General features: G+C 38.6%; 2 protein-coding genes across 2 annotated transcripts; one reads left to right on the top strand and one right to left on the bottom strand.

Annotated features, from left to right (window-relative positions):
* Positions 1-1,240: 1,240 nt before the first annotated feature.
* LOC103715087 (Tetratricopeptide repeat (TPR)-like superfamily protein) lies at positions 1,241-4,720 on the bottom strand. Its single transcript, XM_008802607.6, has one exon. It carries the CDS (start codon positions 4,363-4,365, stop codon positions 1,507-1,509), a length of 2,859 nt encoding a protein of 952 aa, XP_008800829.3. The 5' UTR covers positions 4,366-4,720; the 3' UTR covers positions 1,241-1,506.
* Positions 4,721-14,124: 9,404 nt separating this feature from the next.
* On the top strand, positions 14,125-15,062 carry LOC103715121 (protein LURP-one-related 11-like). The gene is made up of 3 exons (XM_039116290.3): positions 14,125-14,292; positions 14,391-14,624; positions 14,809-15,062. Exons 1-3 carry the CDS (start codon positions 14,140-14,142, stop codon positions 14,935-14,937), a joined length of 516 nt encoding a protein of 171 aa, XP_038972218.3. The 5' UTR covers positions 14,125-14,139; the 3' UTR covers positions 14,938-15,062.
* The last annotated feature ends 694 nt before the right edge of the window (positions 15,063-15,756 follow it).

The raw sequence follows: 15,756 nt of genomic DNA, 5'->3' as shown, positions 1-15,756 counted from the left end.
GAGGCTCCGGCCAAAGGCCGTCCCCGCAACAGGTAGATATGCAAAAAAAATATTTATAAGGATATATATGCAAATAATACTTTGCGAAGGTATTCATGCAATTTCACATATTTAGGAAGGTTTACATATAAAAAAATTCTAATTTTATTTTTTTTATTTCAACCTGTTTTAATACTCGAATTTGTCTAGTACCTGCTCCTTAATGTTTTCCGTAAAAATATTGCTTAAAAAAATATTGATTTGATAATTAAATAACAAAAAGAGTTATGAAAATTCATTCATTAATTATAGGATTATTCTACTCTATTCTTCTTCATTTATAACAACCACTATATCTTATTTCATCAAAACATAGCTTATAATATTTATTGTTATAGATGTATATACAAGAGCAGGTATTAGAATATAAAAAAAGATTTGAATCTCTTAAAAAAACATGCGATAGATTGCAATGATCAAACTTCTTTGCTTTACTAGGCTCATGGGTGTATGCCCTTTTAAACATATGAAATTTCATGAATACCCTCCAAAATTACTATTTACATGTATATCCTTATAAATATTTCTTTTTGCATGTTTACTTGCTAAGGGTATTTTTGTCATTTTAATTTTAAACCGCTACCTTCTTAACGGCGTTAGATGGTATAGGTAGATATACAAAAAAAAAACAGTATACATACAAAATAAGTGTTTGATGAGGATACACATGCAAATATTAATTTTGGAAGGATATTCATGCAAATTTTAATATTTAGAAGGGTATGTAAACAAAAAACCCTAAAGATGACTTTCACGCAAGCGTAAGATTTTCATCCTTCGTAATCTTATCCCTATGCATAGAACCTAGAGATGAGTTTGCATATTTCCTATCTCCCATTTTACACAAACAAGATCAAACAGGACCTCTCATTTAGGTTTGGAATCCTTTCTAACTTGTAGCCAAAAGATGTATCTAGAAAGCGACCCTGAAACCAGTACTGTAACTGTAGCCGACAATAATGAACAAGGTTGAACAGCATATGTGGATTGCCTTGCTATATCTATCTATATTTCTGCTCTGCTTTCTCTTTTATGGACATGTCTAATAGCCAGGAAACTATATAAAATGGCGAGATACAAGTTTGATACCACCTGCTCTGCTTCAACTAAGTTCTGTCACAGAAGCTAAGTAAATAGATAAACACCTTGAAAGAAGCTCAGAATCAGATGGTGCAAAACAGACACCACAATTCCTCACAAGTTGGAAGCAAAAACATGAAATGTTTCAGAATTGACTGTTGGAACATGCATTTTGCATATAAACATATTTCCAAATAGTGGTCTATATGCTGGGAAGATGATTTTCTCCCCAAAAAGACAGGAAAAAGATGTTTCTGTATGCAGCAACTGCATGTATACAACCATAATTTATGATAGGTTAAAGGAGGCAAGACGCAGCAAGTCTCCCAAGCCTGTTATCGTCAAATATAAAAGAACCACAAGTTTTGTAACTCCACAGTCTACAGTCTACAAAGATCTAGCAGCATGTTGGGACTTTGCCATCTCCCTCAAGACAGCACCAACAATTGCAGCCTGTTCAAGACATTCAGCCTTATGCAATGCATCTAGAAGAACAATACAGGTCTTGGCATTAATTTTGCATCCCCTCAACCGTGTTTCTTCGAAAATCCTATATGCATCCATTGCTCTGTTGGCATTACTCATACCTTCTATAAGGGCATTAAAACTAACCGAGTCGGGGATACCACCATTAGCCTTAAACTTCTCAAAAAGTTTATTAGCCTCCATTATGTTTCCAACCTTTGCAAGCCCTGAGATCATGGTTGTATATGTGACCACACTTGGGATGAGACCCTGTTTCTGCATTTCTTGCCAGAAAACGAAAGCTTTATTATACTTCTGCACTCGACAAAGACCGTTGATAAGAATGCTGTAAGTATAGGTGTTGGGAGCACATTTCATGTCTTTCATCGATTGAAAACAGACCAGAGCTTCATTGATCTCCTCTGCCTTCACTAAAGCATCAATCAGGCAATTCCATGTGTACACATTAGGAGTTAAACTCTTCTGCATCATCTCTTCCATAATTAGGTAAGCTTCATCTATCCTCCCTACTTTTCCAAACCCATCTATAAGACTACTATACACGACAACATTTAACTGTACCCCTTTTGACTTTGCCTCTTCAAAAAGCATATAAGCCTCATCAAGTCTGTCAATCTTTGCAAGGCCATCAATTACAGCTCCATAGGTAACCACAGTGGGAGGATGACCCTTAATCTTCATCTCCTCGAGAAGCTGGTAAGCTTTGTCCACCTTACCTGACTTGCAAAACCCATCAATTACAGTGTTGTAAGCAAGGATGTCAAGTACACAACCTTGCTCCTTCATGGCATAAAACAGTTTGTAGGTCTCTCGTGCATGTCCAGCTTTTGTGAGACCATGAATCAATATGGAATAGCTCCTTACATCAGGAGAGAACCCGTAATTACTGATGTCCTCAAATATAGCACGACCCTTTTCAACTTCACCTGCCTTGAAGACGCAATCCATGTATGTGTTGAGAAGGGTTAGATCGGGGCGACACCCTCGACGGTTCATCTCTTTGAATACCTTATGGCCATCTTCTTTTCTGCCATGCTTGAAGAAGTTCCTAATTAAAGATGTATAAGCAACAGCATCAGGGTTATGACCTGCATCCAACATCCTCTCAAACATTCTATAAGCTTCTTCAACCTTGCCATTCCTTCCTAATCCATTAATAAGTGAACAATATGTTACAGCATCTGGAGTGCAGCCTTTTTGCCTGATGCCTTCAAATATTTTGCAGGCCTCATCAAGCTTCTGTGCCTTACACAACCTGTCAACCATTATGTTCACAGTCAGCAAGTTGGGAAATAAACCTGCTTCTTCCATGGCATCCCGAATATTATAAGCAGCTTCAAGTTTTCCTGACATGCAAAGCATGTCTATAATAATGTTATAGGTTGACACATTGGGCTCTGCATCCTTCTTCATCTCCTCGAAGACGCTCAATGCCTCATCAACTCTCCCTTTCTTCCCTAGGCAAGTAAGGATAGAATTATATGCAACAACACTGGGAATGCATCCCTTCTCTCTTAGCCTCTCCAGCAGCTTGTAAGCATCATCAAACTTTCCTGCAGAGCCATACCCCAATATCATTGTATTATAAGCATAAGCACAAGGAACTTTTCGGTTGTGCTCCATCTGCTCAAAGAGTTCCACAGCTTCACTCAGTCTATCTGCTTTGCATAGAACTGAAATCATGCTAGTATACGACACGTCGTCTGGATCCAAACCTTGTGCTTTCAACTCATGGAAGAACTTCCAGGCCATTTCTACCTTACCCACCTTGCCAAAACAATCAATACAGACATTATACAACACAATATCTGCACTGAATGAATTGCTCTTCATCTCATCCAACAAGGAGAGAGCTGCATCGATCTTTCCTTCTCTAGCAAACACACGCACCATAGTCGTGAACAATTGAACATTTACTTCGTATCCAATCTCCTGCATCTGATGAAACATGGTCAAAGCCAAAACAGGCTCATGAGCATCTGCCAGAGCACCAATCAGAGTTGTGTACGCAGAAAATGCCGGGCGAAACTTAAACTTCCTCATCATTTGTATCACATCAGCAGCTTCCTTCAGCCTCCGGGACTTGATGAAACTCGTGACCAGCTCAATGCAAACGTTGCTCGATAACCCATGTCCAAGGAGGCTCATTTCGTCGAAGATCTTCTCCAAAGAATCATATTTTCTGCCAGCGGCCATCATCATAAGAATTGAATTATATGCTTCAGGACTGTGCGGTTCCCCAGTCATCTTTTCCACCCACCGGAAATAATTCAACGACAAAATCAAATCTTTCTGCCTTTTTAAGACACCGTAGACGATTTCCGAACTGGGTTTCTGGTGAATTGCCGAGAGAACAGCCTCCAATTCGGGTCCCCAAGGTCTGCTATCAAGAACACGGCAAATTTCATCGATACTTGATCTCAAACCTTCCCTATTTGTCCCTTCAATGTGGCTTACTCCCCTATGGGCAGACCCACTCCCCTCCCCAACTGGATCGAAAGGCCCATTCGATGAATAATTTCGAAAAATAGGCTTAGAGAGGGTCTGGAAACATACTTTTGAGCGAAAGCTAGTACCTTTTCTATCAATTGCATGGTTCCCCTCCCATGCGAGGTGCCGCCGGAGAGTCGGGGAAGGAGCTGGGCTCGTACAATCTACAGCAGATGCTTCTTCCGAATTAAAACCGAGGGCTTTAAAATAGGCGGCGCAGCGAACTCCTTGGGAACAGGGGAGGAATGGCTGTGGTCTCTTCATCGCCATTGCAGCATATGGTATCCTCGAAACGGATCAACAACAGGGAACCGAACTCGAGAGATGGGAAATAGACAACGCTGTTCCAATCCGAACCCTAGAAATCCACGAAGAAGGCATCAAATCGAAACCTTTTCCCTCGATTTCGCTCGAGCTTTCCGATCTCTGAATCAAGAACACTCGATCTCGATGAGGAAAACTTGGGAATCAACTCACCGGCGATGAGAAAGAGGAAAAGCCCTAGAAACCTCAATCGGTTCGAGACCAGCGAACCAGGAGTTTCAACGGGCCGGCCCGGCCTGGTCTGAACTCTTAGTAAAACCCTAGAACTCGTGCAACGCATATAGAGAACACAAGCAGTTGGACACTTAAGGGGAGGCCAACAAAATTATCAACTAATCATGCTCAGCTTACAATATATGGAATTTATTAATCTTAATGTACCTATTTTAGGTGAGATAGCTATTAAAAATTTAGCCATTCTAGTTGTGGAAATGAAGCAAGGATCTAATATATGCCTCTATGCCACGCCCCTCACTTTGATGGCATGTGCCGAGCATGCGCATAGGGCTCAAGTCCGACGAGCATACAAGGTAATAACCTATTAAATAATACTTATAATCTTGTTCCAACAACCATCCAACAAATATAAGTAGCAGTAAAGATTCAAAACTATCTAGATTTTTGATACTTGAATTAGTCAGGAACCAATCCTAGAAAAATAACAATAAATAACATTACCAAAGGTAATGGTGCACGGCGGAAAGAGAAGAGGAAAGAAGAGAGAGAGGAAGGAAGGGACATGCATGCAAACGAGCACGAGAGATAAAGAGGGATTTTTGAGGGGGTTAGGCCGATGACCTAGGTTTAAGTCAGGTTGGGCCTTATTCATGAGTTGGAGGTATTACATCCTTCCCTCGTTAAAAGAATATCATCATTGTAATTGATATACTAGAATCCTCAAAAATTTGAGAATACTTCTTCCTCACCTTGTTCTAAAGTTCTTAAATAGTTTTCTTTTCCAAATGGTTATTCTATTTATAACTTGCACGCACTGGATTCTCCTTATAAGTCGGCTCTTTTTGAAGCTATAGAAGTTCATACTCCATGATATGGCCAGGGTCCAATATACTTTTTTTTAGCATTAATAAATGAAGATATTATGAACTCTAGCAAGTGCACTTGACCGAGTAAGTTTATAAACTACATATCTAACTCTTCAATATCTCAAATGGATAAAAAGAACCTAAAACGTAGCTCGCTTCTGAATCTCGTAATACCCCTAGTAGGTGATACTTTTAGGAATACATGAACACCTACCTAAAACTCCAATTTCAACAAACCTAGAGCTTAACTCCTCTACTAGCTCCATGTTTTATGGAGCTACTCTTTAATTAGATGAACCTTTTCCATAGTCTTGTTAAATAATCTGAAGTCCCAACAGCCTCCTCTCATTTCTATCATCCTAACAAATAGGAGAGGTCAACAAATTCTTGAAGTAAAGTTTATGATATGTACCGCATATAGAACTTGGTGGTTAACATTCAAGGGAGATTAACCCAATTAGTAAACTAATCAGCTTGCAATATTTCTTGCCATGCAAAATTTATTTAAACCTTACCATACCTACCTTACATTTGATAGCTACTGAAAATTCAGCCATCTAGTTGCTCATATGAAGAAAGGATTTTAATATGTGCCTTAATGTATATCAAACCCCTCGCATGATGGCACGTGCCAAGAGATGTGGCAACCACCATACATGTGGAGGGCTTACTTCCATGAGCATACAAGGCTACAACATGCCAAATAACAATTATAATCCTACTCGAACAAAATAGTAAAAATTAAAACAATTTAGATTTCTATTTTTTAAATTGGTTATGCATCCCAAAAAATAACAACAAATAACAATACCACAAGCTAAACATCAAACGAGATCTACAACGTAACCATATATAAGTCCTTGAATTCTTCAGGTTTTTAGCAAGTTTTACAATTCAACATTTACAATAGAAGGCTTACAACAACAAAATTAAAATAACAAAATTAAAATTGTTAGCATAATTTTAGGGATCACGTAATAACCTGCATCGTCCATAATATTTTTTTTTATTAACGTGATTCTGTATCAATCTATATTATTTTTCTTTATTAGCATGATCTTATTAGAGTAATTTTAGGGATCACATAATAACTCATATCAGTCAGTAATATTTTTCATTGTTAGTATGATCCTATATCAACCTATATTATTTTCTTATATGGAATCTATATACAACTATATATAACCTCTAAGATATACCGAATATGACGAAATAAAAAAATAAAATCACTTTTCTCTCTCTCCTTTTCTCTTATTTTTTTTTTCTGCAAATATTTTAACATGGTATCCGAGCCACCGATCACATAACCTACTACCATCATCTCTTCCGCCTTTGTTGTGGTCGCCATCGTCATATCAAGAAGCTTTAAAGAGCCCCATTGCCGATTCATCGAGATCTATTTCTGGATGAATCAACATCCGAAAATTTTCTATTTTTTGGTAGATCCGCAGATCCTCTATTTTCTAATGAATCAATATTGATCTCATAAAAGGATCTGCATATCCTCTATTAATGGTAGATTACTATCCGGAGATTCTTTGTTTTCTATGGATCTACAGCTCCTTTTTCCCACCTTTCTCCTCAGCTCAGATCTTCGGTCGTCTCACCTCACCGTCACTCAGCCCTATTCTCTCCATCTCTAATTTTATTTGCTACCTTCGGCTCTTTCACCCTCCAATTCGAAGCCAATTACTCCTCTTCAATGGTACCTCCGTCTATGAGGATCATCGACTTTCGGTTGTCCTCTTTCTAAGCTATGTTCTCACTGCAACTATCATCTTCTACTTCTACGAGTCTTCTTGCCGCCACATATCAAACAAGTTAATTGGCTACATCGACAGACATGTCAGTCTATCACATCAGTCAAACACATTAGTTTGTAATATCAACTTCTGAGTTGTTATGTCAGCTCTTAATCTTCTACATCAGCTTTTGAGCTGTTATAGCAGCTCGTGTTCAGCCACATCAAGCTCCATATTACCACATCAGCTTTTGAGATGCTATAGCAGCTCGTGTTCAACCACATCAAGCTCCATCATGTCGGTCTCTGAGCTGCTATGTCAGCTCCTAGTCTATCACATTAGCTTCTGAGATACTACTTGTGAGACCCTGGAACTGGGCCCGGTCCACTCGACCGGCCCAGTCCCAAGCCTTGCACGTGAGGTAGGTTGCACATGAGGCAACAGGATGAATTCATTCCATCCCGAAGAAGAAGGAAGCCCTGTTTTTAGGGCTCCTTCTACTTCTCCTTTAAGTCCACCATAGGAGAGCCACCACACCCAAGGAAGAAAGGGGGAGGGTCTTCTTCGTGTTGCCGGAGAGAGAGGAAGAGGGAGAGCCGAGGCACGGGTGACCCTTTTCCTTCCTTGCCGCCGGAGAGAAAAGCCGCCAGACCTTCATCGGGGCTGAGGAAAGGCCTTCTCCTCTTCCTCTCTTGGTGATTAGCCATGGTGTATGGGGGTTTTGAGCCGGCCGATCGCCAGAGTTTGGTCCAAAACGGGATGCTCTGCTTCAGCTATGTGCTTTAGCCGCTGGCATGTTCGCCGCCGCCAGCCGCCGGGGGTGGTCGGGCTTGCTCCGCCGCCTCCTGCCGCCGTCGGGGCCGGCCACCATGGTCGCCCCGGAGTCCGACCGAGAGGGAAGAAGAAGAAGAAGGGGGGTGTCACGGGACCCCCTATTTCACCGAAGGAGAAGAGGGGAGTCGGGAGAGAAAAGAAGAGAGAAGAAAAAGAAAAGAAGGAAAAGAAAAGAGAAAAGAAAAAGAAAAGAAAAGAAAAGAAAAAATAATAATAATAATAATAAAGAGAGGGGGTGGTTTACGGGTATGAACCCAAACTCGGAGTGCTAGGCACTCCTGCAGGGCCAGCCATGGGAGAATATTAAAATTTAAGTCTTTGTACACATATATTGTGATGAATTTTAAAAGAAGAATATGATTTTTGAATATTAGGTTCTGCGAGGGATTTGCGGAATTAATTGGATTTGTTGTGGATTGCGTTCGCAAGGTAAGTGGTGTAACCTCTTTACTAGATTTATCGGCAAACTAAATATCTGTTTTATGAATCGAATTATTCGTGATTACGAATTTGATGCATGGATTATATGTATATTTTTAGAATATTGTATGACTCTGATTGAACGTATTTGCTTCTGATTTGAATTGTATTTAATTGCTCTGATAATGTATTTTTCGGCTTGGAACATTGAACATAATGTAAGAAAAGATAATGACTTGAAATAGATTAAGACTTGCTGTCGGGCTATGTTGAGGATCCTGCCAATGAGGGCTAATACATTTGTACCGCAAGAAGAATAGTCGGTGATATGACCCTGCCATAGGGAACATGTGGTCATAGTTCCTGGCTGTTGAGCTGAATCTGATAAATTGAAAGAAATTAAGATATGAGCGATATTTGGTTTTGACACTGTATGTTTTTATAACTGAAAATATGAAATAGAGAACTAATTGAACTATTGACCTGGCTATGTTAAGGACCCTGCCAATGGGGGCAGATACATTGGCAATTGACTGTCCTGAAGGACTCACCGCAAGAAGATTAGTCGGTGTTGATGACCCTGCCACAGGAAACATGTGGTCATAGTCCAGAATTGACAAGATGAATTGAATATGTGAAAGAATCTCAAAACCGCGAAAAGAATCTTATGAATTTAAGAAATATTTGACTTGTACTTTAGAACTGCATATATATTTATTTTCCACATATTATTGCTTGATTTATCTAGTTGGGGTGTTCATTACTTACTGGGCTGTCTAGCTCATTATACAATCTCTTGTTGTTTTACAGATTTCGAGAACTAGTCTATTGGGGTTCCAAAATGGGAGAGCGACTAGAAGGACTATAGCACAAGTTATCTTAGATTAGAGTTATTTAAGTTGATATGTTATCTTGGACATTTATTATGATTTGCTGGACATTACAAGGTTTTGTTATTTTAAGAACTAGGTTTCTGCATGTTGGTAAATTATTGTTCCGCTGCGTATTTTGCACTGTGAGACCTTATGACTTGAGTTAGTCGATGGAATAAGATTGCATTTATTCAGTTAAATTATTTTAGACTTTTATAATTGAGATGTTTGGTTAGGATACCTTGCATGCTCGTGGGGAAAGTTTCCTACGGGTGTGTGGCGGTTGGCGCGACCCTCGGCTCGCGATCTCGAGCCGGGAGCATGACACTACTCCAGCTCTTCATTTAGTACGTCAGTTTTTTGATACATTCATTATCTAGTTTCCAAACTCAAGTTGCCCCCTATAGTACCATCTTGAGTTTGAGGAAGAATGTTAGCATAATTTTAGGGATCATATAACAACCTATATCGTCTATAATATTTTTTTTTTAGCATAATTCTATATCAGCCTATATTATTTTTCTTTATTAGCATGATCTTATTAGAGTGATTTTAGAGTTCACATAACAACTTGTATCAGTCAGTAATATTTTTCATTGTTAGTATGATCTTATATCAGCTTATATCATTTTTTTGTATGAAGTCTATATACGAGTATATATAACCTCTGAGATGTACCAAATATGACGGAACAGAGAAATAAAATTACTTTTCTCTCTCCTTTTTCTCTTATTTTTTTTCTTCTACAAATATTTTAACAGAAATTACACTGGTCGACCTAGGACCTTGCTCCAAGCTCATACCGAAGCATTACCCACCCACTCTGAAGTCTCCGGCTCTAAAAAGAGAGACATAAACAGCGAGATAATAGCATTACAAGCAACCAAAGCCATAACTAAAGAACCAAGCAAGTACAATAAAAGAAGCTTTGAACAATTCATAAATGCATAACCCAAAATAAGTTTATGATAGGAGAGGTCCCAAGAGCCTCCTCTCATTGCTATCATCCTAACAAATAGGAGAGGTCAACAAATTCTTGAAGTAAAGTTTATGATATGAAATTTATTGAAGTTTATTCAATGTACAGCACATAGAACTCAGTGGTTAACATTCAATGGAGACCAACACAATAATTAGTAAACTAATCAGCTTGCAATATTTCTTGCCACGCGAAATTTATTTAAACCTTACCATGCCCTCGCATGATGGCACGTGCCAAGGGATGTAGCAACCACCATACATGTGTAGGGCTTGCTTGCATGAGCATACAAGACTACAACATGCCAAACAACAATTATAATCCTACTCGAACAAAATGGAGAAAATTAAAACAATTTAGATTTCTATTTTAAATCGGCTACACATCCCAAAAAATATCAACAAATAACAATACCACAAGCTAAGCATCAAACGAGATCTACAACCTAACCATGTATAAGTCCTCGAATTCTTCGGGTTTTTGGCAAGTATTACAATTCAACATTTACAATAAAAGGGTTACAACAACAAAATTAAAAATAATAAAATTGAAATTACATTGGATCTAGGACCTTGCTCCAAGCTCATACGAAAGCATTGCCCACCCACTCCGAAGTCTTCGGCTCTGAGAGAGACATAAACAGTGAGATAATAGCATAACGAGTACCCAAAACTGTAACTAAAAAGCCAAGCAAGTACAATAAAAGAAGCTTCGAACAATTTATAAATGCATAACACAAAATAAGTTGGTTAACAAAAATAGCATTTCTATAATCAAAATTGCATGCAGTTATATTTACAAAGAGGAATATACAAACAACTTTCCAAAATCAATATCTTACATATAATTCTAATAAGCAATGTATAAACCATGTACAAACAGTTTTCAATTAAAAATCATCAATCTATGTGACTACAACTATGTTTTCCTGGGACAGAGTTCAAAGTACTGCATTTAACCACCGTAAAGTAGGTCCAAAATACCGTATTTAACTTCGATGGAGTAGGTCTAAGATATTCTATTTAGCCCCTATGGAGTAGAACCAAAGTGTTCAAGTTCTGAAACGATCAAAATACCAATATATAATCCCCACTAGTGGGGTTCGAAATGTAACCAAACTAAGAGTCCAAAATAGACAATTTACAATTTCTATATTTTCAGGTTCAGTTTCATCTGGCTTTCCGATTTTAATCTAAGTCAAGGAGTTTACTAAATTCCAAAGCATCAAGAGTTCGAATGATTTAACAAACATGCATGCTTTCAAAGAAGAACGTACCCAAATAATCCATAATTATGAAAACAAATAATTTTCAGAGAAACCTAAGAGTTCCGATGTCACATTCTTCATTTGCCTGATCAAAATACATTAATGCAAAGGGTAATTTTGCAAAAAAAAAATGATTGAAGTTCTGAATGTGATGCCCAAGCCTATGGTATTTGATACCATACAGTGTCCTATCAAGTATGATATATGCCGATATATATACTTTTAGTGGCATGATCTTGTGTCAACTAGTGCTTTGTGATGACTCCATATCAGCTCAGCATGTTACAGATTAACACGATCCGAGACTTCGCATTTTGTAGAGACACATACATTTTATCTGAAAAATCACAATGTATAATCTAAAATTTCCAACATATTTTATAATAAATTAATATAAGCATGTATTTTAGAGATCATAAACCATTAAAAGCTCCAGTGAGGCTGAGGTTATTTACCAAACAAGCTCGATCCAACCAGAGGATCCTTTCTACCAATTTCAATCTCTCTAACATCTAACAATCAACCTAAATATCAAAATATAGCCTCTAGAGCCCTAGAATAATCCTAGACACCTCATCAAAACCTACACAATTCATTAGTTTAATTATTCCCTTAAAATCTGACGCCAAATATACAAATTTATAATTAATAAAATCATGAAATTCTATTAGGAATATTTTGCATATATAGAAGCACTAGTGTATGTTTGGTTTCGATCAATCAAGAGATTTCAACAGGCACCGTCAATTTCAAACCTTGGTTTCCCTATAACAAAATGATCCATACATATCAAAAAGACCACTAAAAACTATAATATAAATTTAGTAGAATTTAGATGAAGAAAATTCCAAAAAATAGGTTAGGGTGGAGGCTTTACACTTCTCCAAATACACATCAAAACTACAATATTCTATCAAAATAATCATAATAGGTAGGGGTTTATCTTAATCAGGCATCTAACTATAATCTAGGGCCTAAAATCCGAACTCTAGCATCGACGTCTTCACAAAATTCAACGACACCAATAAGCGTCGTTTTATTGAAGTACTCCGACGACGCAAGAAGCAAAAGCGTCGTGGGAGGCCAACTTAAATTTCTATTTTTACGCTTATAAGCGTTGCTAATCTTCGATGCTTATTAAAAACATCGAGAGATTTTGGCGTGCTTAGAGGGATGCCGACACTTTCTGCTAGAGTCGGCAGCTTGGCGTCGGCTTTCCATCTCTTTCCTTATAGCATCTCCTTGTCGTAGACGCCAGTCTCCTTTCCCTACACGTGGAGGCATATATTTAGGGTTAGATGGAAGGGAAAGAAAAACTATAATTGAGAAGGACAGAGGGAGAGAGGGATAGAGAGAGGGGTTATACCAATCATATGAAAAGTAGGAGGAACATGGGCGAAAAGAAGGGATAAAGGTGGATCAAATAGGAGAGAAAGGAAGAATGGCAGGAGGAGATGGGCTGACTGATGGAGAGGAGAGACAGAGAGAGAATAAAGTTCGAGACAGAGAATAAGGAGAAGAAGAAGAAAGGAGGGTGCTGCGTGCACGGAAGAGGGCTATAGTTCATGAAGAATTAAGCTAATGTAAATGAAAAAACTAGCATTGGGGCACTAGAATCTCCCCCCACCCGCATCCTGCAATCCTTCACCTTTCAATGAATATCTACTACGTACCGTACCTCATCTTCTTCTCATGGTGATTCCACCTCTTCAAGCAATCATGGTACCCATATAGATTCTTGAAACAGAACCTTATTCTGCTGTGCCGAAAGGACTTCCATCTCAACAAGAAGAATCTCCCACGTAACATGGTAAAGAACCGTTTCTTTCCGCTCTCTTCCCTGTTCCATTTTTAGTCTTGCATGGATAGATTGGTTGATATGGGGAGCTCCTGCAGTAGATTCCATGCAACAATCTTTGAACTGGGCCCTTGCATTAAAGGAAGAGAGATACAAAACAATCAAAAGAGAAACTCTGAACCATATCACATGACACTGCCTACCACACGTGTGCCCATGCATCCATGAACAAGATGCCATGAAACGAAAAAGACTAAAACGATTCCTCATTTCGTTTTACTTTTTTGCAGCTCCTAGCTCCCAACCATGTGATCATAGAATCGAGAGAACTTTCTCTGCTCAAACCCATGCCATAAACGTGAGCATTGATGCCGTAAACCAGCTCCATCACTCCCCCTTTCTTCTCCACTGGCATCTTCCAGCAACCAAATATTACCATTCACTTAAAAAAAGAAAAAACCAAGAAGAAGAAGAAGAAGAAGAAGAAGAAGAAGACAAATAGATTACCTTATATGTTCATTTTATTGGGTCTAAAGGCTTGCCCCATCGATCCATTGCTTGTGGGCTCCATGCCAAATACACCACACTGATCATGTGCCCAATCCTTCGCTGTCAAAATTATAAAAGGCTGAGGAGCCACCTTTGGTCTCTTCAATGGCCAAGGTCTACCACCATCACCCTCTCTTCCCTCCTCCTCCTCCTCCTCCTCCTCCTTCCAATGCTTCTCCTTGTCTGACTTCTAGTAGAGAGATTTATACTCTTTGGATGAAGTCATTGGTGTTGCATGGGAATGGTTGCACTATTTATGATTCCAACGGAGAAGTAGTTTATCGTGTCGATAACTACGACCAAAAGCGTTGCAATGAGGTCTACCTCATGGATCAAGGTGGCAAGACTCTTTACAAGATACAAAGAAAGGTAGGACAGTGCCAATTTGCTTGAGATCATTTATTGATGAACTAACGAACATATCAGAAGATGAACTTAGTTCATGTTTTTGTTTGTTCTTTCTACAGAAGCTTCGGGTGTTTGGAAGATGGGAAGCCTATCGTTACAATGACTTGAATGGAGAAGAGAAAAAGCCTAGATTTAGAGTCCAAAAGGCTTGTGGGATTCTGAAAAGAAGTCAGTCCTTTGGAGTCAAAGTTATGGGGTGTGGCAGGGAGAACAAGGCTAGTTGCAAGATAGAGACACTGAAGCACCAGTCTGTCTCCAGAATACTGGACATGGCTGGGGGACTTTTGGCACAGGTGATGTATCTTTAACTCTCCGATTAGAAATCGATTCAATGATTTGTTTACGAGTGGCAAACAAACACTTAACAGCTCAAGTTAGCTAAGAAGAATTCATAAAGCCAACCCTAGAAAGATGGCATCATCATTAAACATGGCATACGAATTTGATGCTGATATCTAAGTTCATTGGTGACTGCAGGTTCAAAGGAAGCACATTGCTTCAGGAGTTCTCCTTGGAGAAGATGTTATGACATTGGTGGTGGAGCCCAACACAGACCGTTTGCTCGTTATGGGACTCGTCGTTGTTTGCTGTCTTATAAATCATTGACGTGTGGAGTCTCCCTCATGGCCAAGCCATGGAGTGTTGCTATGTTCGAATTTTTCTCGTCATTTCTTTCCCCCCACTATCCTTTAATTAATTCATGCCAAATCCATGGAGCCGCATGGTTTTTATTTTTTTTTCCCCCTTGTTTTACCTCTTATCTTTTTCATTTTGGAAGAAGAAAGATAGAATTTTCACTAATTAGCAAATATAAGAGCTTAAGAAGGCAACTGAAGGTTATCTCCAATGATCACTTTATTTATTGGCTGGGAATTGGAAAGTGTGCTTACAAATGTTTTTCTTGTTAAACTCATTGGTTATTCATTCATGGGCACTTCATCTGTAAATGCAACAACTCGATCATTTGGTAGTTTCCCAAAAAATATAAAATAGAAAAAATGAGATGATTCATTGATGGGATGTGTACTTTTCTTCTTATTACTTCAAAAAAAAAAAATCTCAATGCGCTATGTAGCTATTCCTTCATAAATCATGGCCAAGATGATTGATGCTGCTCTGCTTAAGATCCCAGGAAATTTAAGACTGCAGTCCCACTTCCGAATTCATTCCAAATGAAACGAGAACATTTCCTCAGCTAATGCAATAATAATACCTTGTTTGAACCTTCCAGATCAGTTCAACCGATCACTCTCACCGTTCAAAGCTCTTGGACAAGTAATATCTCAGTAATTAGATAAACATCATTGCTAAGATTTCTCTGAGTTTATATAATATTCGAGTTCACAGAATTAAGTTACAGGTTGTTCCGAGAAGCATGCCACATCTTCAAGTTTTGGCCACTTCAACTTGACAATTGTTATTACC

The sequence above is a fragment of the Phoenix dactylifera genome, chromosome 14, assembly GCF_051530095.1.
Source record: "Phoenix dactylifera cultivar Ajwa chromosome 14, Ajwa_hap1_PhDact_Kaust_v1.1, whole genome shotgun sequence".
In the NCBI taxonomy this organism is placed as follows: Eukaryota; Viridiplantae; Streptophyta; class Magnoliopsida; order Arecales; family Arecaceae; genus Phoenix; species Phoenix dactylifera.
Note: the sequence above shows the minus strand (reverse complement) of the source record. Positions and strands in the feature narration are given on the sequence as shown.